At 65.3% G+C, this 10,249-nt stretch overlaps 1 protein-coding gene across 1 annotated transcript; it reads right to left on the bottom strand.

Moving 5' to 3' along the window:
• Positions 1-932: 932 nt before the first annotated feature.
• Positions 933-10,243, bottom strand: LOC113982289 (D-threo-3-hydroxyaspartate dehydratase-like). The gene is made up of 8 exons (XM_027710352.2): positions 9,983-10,243; positions 7,635-7,790; positions 5,711-5,991; positions 3,904-4,090; positions 2,630-2,751; positions 2,348-2,537; positions 2,169-2,274; positions 933-2,091 (listed from the first exon to the last, which is right to left on the bottom strand). The coding sequence occupies exons 1-8, from the start codon at positions 10,012-10,014 to the stop codon at positions 2,002-2,004; spliced, it is 1,164 nt and encodes a 387-aa protein (XP_027566153.1). The 5' UTR covers positions 10,015-10,243; the 3' UTR covers positions 933-2,001.
• Between the last annotated feature and the right edge of the window lie 6 nt (positions 10,244-10,249).

Genomic DNA, 10,249 nt, shown 5'->3' with positions numbered 1-10,249 from the left:
GGATAAAAGGAAAGAAAAGGAACTGAACAGAACTGACCCAAAGTGAACCGAACCAAAGCCAAGAGAACAACAAAAGCCAGGGAGTGAAATGACCCGGAGCGTCCCGGGCCGGGGGCGGCCGGCGGGGCCCGGGGGCAGCGGGAACACCCCGCCCGGCCCGGCCCATCCCGTTCCCGGCCCGTCCCAACCCGTTCCCGTTCCAGTCCCGGTCCCAGTGCCCATCCCGGCCCCGGTCCCGTCCCGGTCCCGCACCGGGCTCAGCAGCAGCAGCAGCAGCGGCGCCAGGAGCCGCCGCATCGCCGACCCCGGCCCCGGCCCGGGACCCCCCGCTCCGGCCGGACCGAGCCGAGCGGGGCCGGACCGCTCCCCGCCGCCCGAACCGCTCCGGCGCCGCTCGGTTCGGCCCCGTCCGGCCCCGTTCGACCCCGGTTCGGGCCCGTTCGGTCTCAGTTCAGCCGCTCTCGGTCTCAGTTCGGCTCCGCTCGGTCCTGGTTCGGTCCCGTCCGGTCCGGTCCCGTTCAGCTCCCGCTCGGTCCCGGTGCGGTCCCGGTTCGGTCCTGCTTGGTCGCAGTTCAGCCCCGCTCGGTCCCGGTCCCGGTCCGGCCCCGTCCAGCCCCGCTCGGCCCCGTTCGCTCCCGCTGGGTCCCGGTCCGGTCCCGTTCGCTGCCGGTCCGGCCCCTCTCGTCCCGTCCCGCCCGGGCCGGTCTCAGCTGGGCGTGGCTCCCCCGGGCAGGGCGGGGCGGGGCGCTCCGCCATTGGCTGAGCGTTGCAGGCGGGGCGGGACTAATCTCCAAGCCCCGCCCCCCGCGGCTCCTGGGAACGCGGGTTCGAGTCCCGCCCGGGGCGCTCCCAGCGGGACTGGCCCGAACTGGGACTGGGAGCCCCCGTCGCCTCCCCACGGCCCTGCCCCCGGTGAAAAATAGTCTCTGAAAGCGGGAGAAGAAGCTTTATTGACCTCTGGTGGGGCCACAGCGCCCTGGGGTGGGCACAGGGTCTCAGCTGGGTGCAGCGTCCTGGCACGGGTGGGGGGTCTTGGGGTGAGTGCGGGGTCGTGGAGTGGGTGCAGCATCCCACCTTGGCGTGGGTGCAGGGTTTTGCTGTGGGTGCAGGACCCTGACACGGGTGCGGGACCCCAGCGTGGGTGCACAGCCTTGGGGTGGGTGCAGGGTCTGCGGGTGGGACCCTGGCATGGCCCCTGCCGTGGGTGCAGCCCCCCGGTGTGGAGGGTGCAGGACGCTGCCGTGGGCACAGGGGCTTGGTGTGGGTGCGGGGTCTCGATGAGGGGTCTCACGGGTGTGGGGTCTCATTATGGGTGCGGGGTCTCTGTGAGGGTGCAGGGTCTTGGTGTGGGTGTGGGGTCTCCTGGGTGTGGGGTCTCCTGGGTGCCTGATCTTGGCTCTGAGGGTGCAGAGCGTCAGTGTGGGCACAGGATCTCACGGATGAGGGGGCTTGGGGAGGGTGCGGGGTCTCATCGTGGGTGTGGGGTCACGGTGTGGGTGTGGGATCTTGGTGAGGGCACAGGTTCTCATGGTGGCGGGGCTTGGTGTGGGTTAAGGGTCTCACTGTGGGTGTGGGGTCCTAGTGGGGGTGCAGGGCCTCATGGGTGTGGGGTCTCATGGTGTGGGGTCTCAGTGAGGGTGAGGGGTCTTGATGTGGGTGCAGAGTCTAGATGAGGGTGTCAGTGTGGGTGAAGGGTCTTGGTGTGGGTGCAGGGTCTTGGTGTGGGTGTGGGGTCTCATGATATGGGGGATCTCAGTGAGGTGGGGGGTCTTGGTGTGGGTGCAGGGTCTTGGTGTGGGTGTGGGGTCTCATGATGTGGGGTCTCAGTGAGGGTGGGGGTCTTGGTGTGGGTGCAGGGTCTCATGGGTGCCAGGTTTTGGTGAAGGAACAGGGTCTCATGGGTGTGGGGTCTCCTGGGTGCAGGGTCTCCATGTGGGTGCAGGGTCTCCATGTGGGTGCAGGGTCTCGGTGTGGGCACATCCCCCTGGTCCCTCTCGTCTCTCACCACCCACGGGTGGGGTGCCAGAGCTCCACCACCTTCCCCCCGGCGTGGACGAAGTACACGGGGTGCATGGCAGCCGTGGCACAGGCCTGGGGGGGGAACACTCAGCCTGGCACGGGGGGGACACGGGGGGACACGGGGGGACACGGCAGGGCCGGACACTCACGTGGTACGGGATGAGAGCCAAGGTGCTTCCCACCGGGAACCGCTGGAAATCCAGCTCCCCATCCACGGCCTCCACCTGCCCGTGCTCCTGGGTCAGCCCCACCAGCCTGGGGGGACACGGTGTCACCTCCCCATCACATCCCCACCCGCGTGTCCCCCCCCACGCCCCGCGGGGGTCACCTGAGCTGGGGGTGCCCCTCGATGGCGGCGCAGCCCGGGGGTCCCCGGTCGCGGCCGTGCAGGCTCAGGGCCGCCCACCCACAGTCCACCAGCAGCTGCCGGCGGTGGGGGTAGTGCCCGACCACCCTGGTGAGGACACGGATCGCCACCTCCTCCGGCCGGCACGAGCCCAGCTGGGTCTGCTGCAGGTCTGGGGAGGGGGAGAAGAAAGCGCCTGGATGAGCTCGGGGTGTATCCCACCGCCGGGGGTCCCGCGCGGCCGGGGGGTCCCGTCCCACTCACCATAGAACAGGTAATTGCCCGGGTGCACCTCGGTGAGCTGCGACATCTCCGGCACCGGGTGGCTGCAGGACGGGGTGGAGCCGATGGTGGCCTCGGGACACGGGATCCCCTCCTGCCGCAGCCTGGGGGCACATTGGGGGGACCCTCTGAGTGCTCGGGGAGAGGGGCCAGAGGTGGGTCCTTCACCCCTGGGCACGGCGGGGAACGAGACCAGGGGTGGCTCCTTCGAGTTTGGGTGCCACAGGAGCAGGACCAGGGGTGGTGATGCCTCAGGGAGCCCCCAGATGTGCCAGGGAGCCCCTCCCAGACACTCAAGGGAACCATCCAGATGTGGAAGAGCCCCCCTCCTTCCCCCAGTATGTTAGGAAGGTCCCAAGATGTACTGGGGAGTCAGTCAGATGTGCCCAAATGCCACCCAGATGTGCCAGAACATCCCTTCTGATGCGCCTGGGACCGCCCCCTGATGTGCCCAAGCATCCCCAGGTGTGCCAGGAATCCCCTCGGATGGGCCAGGACACCCCCAGATGTGAACAGGAGCCCCCAGATGTGCTCCAGTGCCCCCTCAGACTATGCCAGGGCATCCCCAGACACACCTGGGACACTTCCCAGATGTTCCCAGCTGTGCCAAAGCACTCCCAGCCATGCCTGGGACCCCTCCCAGCTGTTCCTGGACCCCCAGATGTGGCAGAGCACCCACCAGCTGTGCTTGGGACCAGCCCCAGATCCCAGATCCTGCCTGGGATCCCTTGCAGATGTTCCCAGCTGTGCCAGAGCAGCTCCCAGCTTTGGGAAAAAGGGGGAATTTGGAGGAGGTGGCCTCAGTTTCCCTCCCCTAAATCGGTGCCACCACGGGCAGGACTGGGCTGGGGACCCCCAGGACGTGCCCCCCGATGGGAACACCCCTGTTCGTGGGGGGATAGGGGGGGGGTCCCTGTTTCCCCTCTCCCCCTCCCAGCGGGAACCATCCGGCAGCAATTCCCTCCAGGATGCGAAACCCCGCTGGGATAAAAGGGCGGCGAGGAGGCGGGAGGGGACAATGCCACAGGTCACATCAAAGGTGACATCAAAGGTGCCTGAGCCGCCAACATCCTCCCTGTGCCCTCCGGGGGGGGCTTTGAGGGGCTTTTATGGGGGTCGTTTACATTTACAACCCAACACCGGGATTTTGGAGGGGAGGGGGGACGGGGACGAGGACGTGCCACCCCCCAGCTCGTCCCTCGCTCTCCCCAAAACGCCGCGATCCGACCCGGCCCCTCCCGGGCGCGGGGACTGACCTGGTGACAAAGGCCAGCACGGCCTTGGTGGTGTCCCTGGCGACGTCCTGCACGGCCGGGATGTCCCCGCAGCCGTAGGTGTTCCCGCAGTGGGCGTAGACCCCCGCCAGTGTCACCACCTCCGGGCACCCCCGGGCGATGGCCCGTGCCAGCTCCAGAGCCTCGGGATCCGTGGGGCGGATTCCCGCTGTGCCGGGGGAGGGGGGGACACGGAGGTGGGAGGGGGTTTGGGGGAGATGGTGGGGATCGGTGGGATATCACCCCCCCACACCACGGAGCATCCCGGCGGTGGGAAGGGTGGGAATGGGGGTGTGGGGGGGGATTAAAGGGGTTTGGGCGACCTCTGCCCCTTGGAATGCCTGGAAAAATGACCCTGGAGGGGCTCAGGTGCCCCGTCCTGGTTGAGATGGTGGATCTGAGGGCTTGAGGGACCTGGGACATCCTTCCCCATGGAGCATCCTCGAAGAATGATTTTTGGGTGGGGGTCTTAAATGTCCCCTCCTGGCTGAGACGGACCTGAGGGCTCGGAGGGACTTGGGGCACGGAGCATCTTTGATTAAGGACGTTGGGGGTGGTCTCAGCTGCCCCATCCTGGCTGGGATGGTGGATCTGGGGGCTCGGGGGGATGCAGGACCTCATTCCCCAAGGAGCAGCCTTGAGGAATGATTTTTGGGGGGTCTTGGATGCTCCATCCTGGCTGAGATGGATCCGGGGCTTGGAGGGACAAGGGACATCCTTCCCCAAGGAGCATCCTTGAAGAATGGCTTTTTTTAGGGGGTCTCAGGTGCTCCTTTGCAGTTGAAATGGTGGATCTGGGGGCTTGGAGGGATAAGGGACATCCTTCCCTAAGAAGGATCCTCAAAGAATGACTTTTGGGGGGTCCCAAATGCCTCAGCCTGTTTGAGATGGTAGGTCTGGGGGGCTTGGAGAGACTTAGGGATCCCTCCCTGTGGAGCATCTTTGAAGACTGGCTTTTTTTTTGGGGTCTCAAATGCCCCATCCTTGTTGAGATGGTGGATCTGGGATCTTAAGGGGACACGGAGACCTCTCCTCATGGAGTATCCTTAAAAAATGATTTTTGGGAGGTCTTAAATGCCCCATCCTGATTGAGAAGGAGGGCTTGGAGGGTCCTTGATTAATGACATTGGGGGTGGGCTTAGATCCCCCACCCTCATGGAGATGGTGGATGTGAGGGCTTGAGGGACACGGGGAGCTCTCCTGGTGGATCATCCCTAAGGAATGACTTTTGGGGGATCTTAAATGCCTCATCCTCATGGAGATGGTGGATCTTGGGGCTTGAGGGACATGGGGAGCTCTCCTAGTGGATCATCCCTAAGGAGTGATTTTGGGGGGTCTTAAATGCCTCATCCTCGTGGAGATGGTGGATGTGGGGGCTTGAGGGCCAGGGGGAGCTCTCCTGGTGGATCATCCCTGAGGAGTGATTTTGGGGGGTCTTAAATGCCTCATCCTCGTGGAGATGGTGGATGTGGGGGCTTGAGGGCCAGGGGGAGCTCTCCTCATGGGTCATCCCTATGGAATGGCTTCTGGGGGGTCTTAAATGCCTCATCCTCGTGGAGATGGTGGATGTGGGGGCTTGAGGGACACAGGGAGCTCTCCTCATGGCTCATCCCCAAGGAGTGATTCTGGGAGGTTCTCAGCCGCCCCATCCCCACTGGGACGGTGGTTCTGGCGGGCACCCAGCACATCCCACCCCGAGGGCCATCCTGGATGATGAACACCCCTCCGGCAGAGGCCGGGGTGCCCCATCCCCGCCCCCCCAAAGGGTGGGGTGTGGGGGGTCACCTACCCCTGCCGTTCCCGCAGTCCAGCTTGAGCCACACGAGCCAGCGCTTCCCGCCGGGAAGGGGGTTCTGGCGCAGGAGCTCCAGGCCCCGGGGGCTGTCCACGAGCAGCTGGAAGGCCTGGAGCTGCCGGGCCAGGGCGGCACATTCCGGCAGGTGCCACTCCTGCGCCGGGAAGGCGTACAGGATGTCGTCGAAGCCCCCGGCGGCGAAGAAACGCCCCTCGGCCAGCGTGGACACCGCGATCCCGCGGCGAGTCCCGCCCGTGGCCAGCGCTGCCCCTTCCCTGGAACGGGGGGAGAGGGGTCGGGGTGTGGGGAGGGGGGAAATGGGGGATACCGGGGGGAAAGTGGGGGAGGAGGGAAGGAGGATGGGAGAAACCGGGGGGATACTAGGGGGGAGAGGATGGGGGATACTGGGGGGGCAGGTGGAGGGAGAATGGGGGATGCTGGGGGGATACAGGGGAAGGTGGGGGACACTGGGGGGGAAGGTGGGAGGATGGGGGATACTGGGGGGATCCAGGGGGATATGGGGGAAGGTGGGAGATGCTGGGGGAGAAGGTGGAGGGAGGATGGGGGATACTGGGGGGATCCAGGGGGGATTCAAGGGAGATCCAGGGGAAGGTGGGAGATACTGGGGGGAAGGTGAAGGGAGGATGGGGGATACTGGGGGAAGGTGGGAGGAGGATGAAGGATGCTGGGGGGATCCAGGGGGGACCCAGGGGAAGGTGGGAGATACTGGGGGGGAAGCTGGAGGGAGGATGAGGGATACTGGGGGGATATGGGGGAAGGTGTGGGATACTGGGGGGGAAGCTGGAGGGAGGATGGGGGATACTGGGGGGATACAGGGGGATATGGAGGAAGGTGGGGGATACTGGGGGGGCAGGTGGAGGGAGGATGAGGGATACTGGGGGATACAGGGGGATATGAGGGGAAGCTGTGGGGGAAGGTGGGGGGAGAACAGGAGGGATGGTGGGGGAGATGGGGGATACTGGAGGAAGCTGGGGGGATACTGGGGGAGGATAAGGGATACTGGGGGGATACTGGGAGGGAAGGTAGGGCAGGATATGGGGAGAATGGAGGGAAGGTAAGGGTGCTGAGGAGGTGCCAGGAGGGATACTGGGAGGATGGTGGAGGGATGCTGGGGGAGAAGTTGAGGGGTGTTGAAGGGGAGCACGAGGGATGCTGGGAGGATACTGGGGACAGGATGGGGACATACTGGGGGAAGGTGGGAGTGCTGGGGGAGGATGAGGGTGTGCTGGGGGGGACACTGGAAGGGGCACTGGGAGGATGGTGGGGTGATACTGGGAAGTTGAGGGGTGCTGAGAGAGACGGGGGGGATACTGGGAGGATGGTGGAGAAATAAAGGAGGGGTACTGAGAGGGAGGATGAGGGTGTTGGGGGGATACTGGGAGAATGCTGGGGTGAATTGAAGGGTGCTAAAGGGGAGAATGGGGGGACACTGGGAGGATGGTGAGGGGATACTGGAAAGGCAGATGGGTGATATTTGGGGGAAAGGTTGGGGGTGCTGAGGGAGAGGATGTAGAGGTGCTGGGAGGGACTCCGGGAGGGTGCTGGAGGGTTACTGGGGGGAAGTTGAGTGCTAAGGGGGAGGGTGGGAGGATACTGGGAGGATGGGGGGGTGATACTGGAGGGGAGGATGGGATGGATGCTGTGGGGGGATGCTGGGGAAGAGGATGAAGGGGAAGTTGAGGGGTGCTGAGGGAGAGGATGAGGAGGTGCTGGGAGGGATATTGGGAAGAAGCTGGAAGGATACTGGGGAGGAAGTCGGGTGCTAAAGGGAAGGACGGGGGAATACTGGGAGGGTGCTGGAGGGACACTGGGGAGGTGCTGAGGAGACACTGGGGGGTACCGGGGAGGGTGCTGGGGTTGCCGGGGGTTGCCGGGCGGACCGTGGGGCCGCACTCACAGCGTTTTGTGTGTCTTGACGTGGGGCCGCAGGCGCAGCCCCAGGGCCCGGCACCGCTCCCGCATCCGCTCGGCGTTCCCGCGCACCTTCGCCTGGTCCAGGATCAGCGCCGGGGTGGGCAACTGCTCCAGGGGGGCTCCCAGCCACCTGCGGGGGCTGCGGCACGGGACGGGAGAGGGGGAACCGGCACAGCCCCCCCAAACCCACCCTGCGCCCACTGCACCCACTGTGCCCCCAAATCTGCACCCACCATCCCTCCAAACCTGCACTCCCCAAACCACCCTGCGCCCACTGCACCCACTGTGCCCCCAAATCTGCACCCACCATCCCTCCAAACCTACACCCCCCCGAAACACCCTGCACCCACTGCACCCACAAACCTGCACCCCCCAAAACATCCTACGCCCACCATGCACCCACTGTGCCCCCAAACCTGCCCCCATCATAGACCCAAACGTGCACCCCTCCAAAAAACTCCTACACCCACCATGCACCGACTGTACCCCTAAACCTGCACCCATTGTGCACCCAAACATACACCCACTGTACCCCCAAAGCTGCACGGCCCCAAAAAACCCCTACACCCCCCATGCACCCCCTGTACCCCTAAACCTGCACCCGTCATCCCCCAAACTACACCCACTGTACCCCAAACCTACCCCCACCCTCCCCCCCAAACCTGCACCCACCATACACCCCCCAACAAACTCCCTGCACCCACCTTGCACCCACCATCCCGCCAAACCTGCACCCACCCAGACCACCCTGCTCCCACTGCACCCTCTGTGCCCCCAAACCTGCACCCCCCAAAACCACCCTGCTCCCACTGCACCCGCTGTGCCCCCAAACCTGCACTGCCCAAAACCACCCTGCACCCACTGCACCCGCTGTGCCTACAAATCTGCACCCCCTAAAACCACTCTGCATCCCCCATGCACCCACTGTGCCCCCAAACCTGCACCCACCATCCCTCCAAACCTGCACCCCCCAAAACCACCCTGCACCCACTGCACCCACAAACCTGCACCCCCCAAAACACCCTACGCCCACCATGCACCCACTGTGCCCCCAAACCTGCCCCCATCATAGACCCAAACGTGCACCCCTCCAAAAAACTCCTACACCCCCCATGCACCCCCTGTACCCCTAAACCTGCACCCGTCATCCCCCAAACTACACCCACTGTACCCCAAACCTACCCCCACCCTCCCCCCCAAACCTGCACCCACCATACACCCCCCAACAAACTCCCTGCACCCACCTTGCACCCACCATCCCACCAAACCTGCACCCACCCAGACCACCCTGCTCCCACCGCACCCTCTGTGCCCCCAAACCTGCACCCCCCAAAACCGCTCTGCATCCCCCATGCACCCACTGTGCCCCCAAACCTGCACCCACCATCCCTCCAAACCTGCACCCCGCAAAACCACCCTGCACCCACTGCACCCACAAACCTGCACCCCCCAAAACACCCTACGCCCACCATGCACCCACTGCGCCCCCAAACCTGCACCCACCATAGACCCAAACGTGCACCCCTCCAAAAAAACCCTACACCCACCATGCACCCACTGTACCCCAAACCTGCCCCCACCCTCCCCCAAACCTGCACCCACCATACACCCCCCAACAAACTCCCTGCACCCACCGTCCCGCCAAACCTGCACCCACCGTCCCGCCAAACCTGCACCCACCGTGCACCCCAAAAAAGACACGTGGGACGGGAACGTTTGGGACTGGGACGTCTGGGATAGGGACGCCGGACAGAGGGACACCTGGGGCTGGGGTTCTTGGGGCAGGGATGCCTGGGGTCGGGACACTGGGAACTGGTCGCTGGGACTGGGAATCCTGGGACAGGATGCCTGGAGCTGGGTCAGTAGGAACTGGGTCACTTGGGACTGGAACATTTGGGATCGGGACACTGGGAAAAGGGACCCTTGGGACTGGGATTCTTGGGACAGGATGCCTGGAGCTGGGTCAGTAGGAACTGAGTTACCTGGGACTGGGACCCTTGGGATAGGACACTGGGAAAAGGGACCCTTGGGACTGGGATTCTTGGGACAGGATGCCTGGAGATGAGTCAGTAGGAGCTGGGACCTTCGGGATAGGGACACTGGGAAAAGGGACCCTTGGGACAGGATGCCTGGAGCTGGGTCAGTAGGAGCTGGGTCCCCTGGGACTGGGACACCGGGAAATGGGTGACGGGGCTCAGGATGCGGGGACAGGGACACCCTCTGGCCGTGTCACCTCGGTGTCCCCCCCTGCCCCCCCGCGGTGTCCCCTGCCCCTGTGGGTGCGGGGTGAAGGTCCGGGGGTGCCCCGAGCGCCGTCCCCGCCCTGCCCACCTGTCCGTCCGCGTGTCCATCCCCGCGTCCATCGCTCCGGCCGCCGCTCCCGTCCCCGCTCCGGTGGCCCCGGCGGTGCCACTGCCCCCACGTGACAACGTGGCACCCGCGGCCAAGCCCCGGCCGGGGACAAGGGTCGCTGCCAACCGAGGGGCCTCGCCGGGGTGGCAGGGCCAGGGGAGGACACGCGGAGCCCGCGCCAGGACACGCGGCCAGAGCCGGGGACAGCCGGAGCCGGGGGGGACAGGCAGGGATGGCCGGGACGCC

Source organism: Pipra filicauda, unplaced genomic scaffold (genome assembly GCF_003945595.2).
Source record: "Pipra filicauda isolate LSUMZ 115617 unplaced genomic scaffold, ASM394559v2 scaffold976_size53845_pilon, whole genome shotgun sequence".
Taxonomy (NCBI): Eukaryota; Metazoa; Chordata; class Aves; order Passeriformes; family Pipridae; genus Pipra; species Pipra filicauda.
This window is presented reverse-complemented; position numbering and strand designations above follow the sequence as displayed.

What these genes read in the sequence shown, in the direction of transcription:
- LOC113982289 (XM_027710352.2), bottom strand. Translation starts at nt 10,014, where the DNA reads ATGGACGCGGGGATGGACACGCGGACGGACAG. An exon ending in GGACTGCGGGAACGGCAGGG is followed by an intron (nt 4,091 to 5,710) that starts GTAGGTGACCCC and finishes CCCCCGGCACAG; the next exon opens with CGGGAATCCGCCCCACGGAT. An exon ending in GGGCAATTACCTGTTCTATG is followed by an intron (nt 2,538 to 2,629) that starts GTGAGTGGGACG and finishes CCCCCTCCCCAG; the next exon opens with ACCTGCAGCAGACCCAGCTG.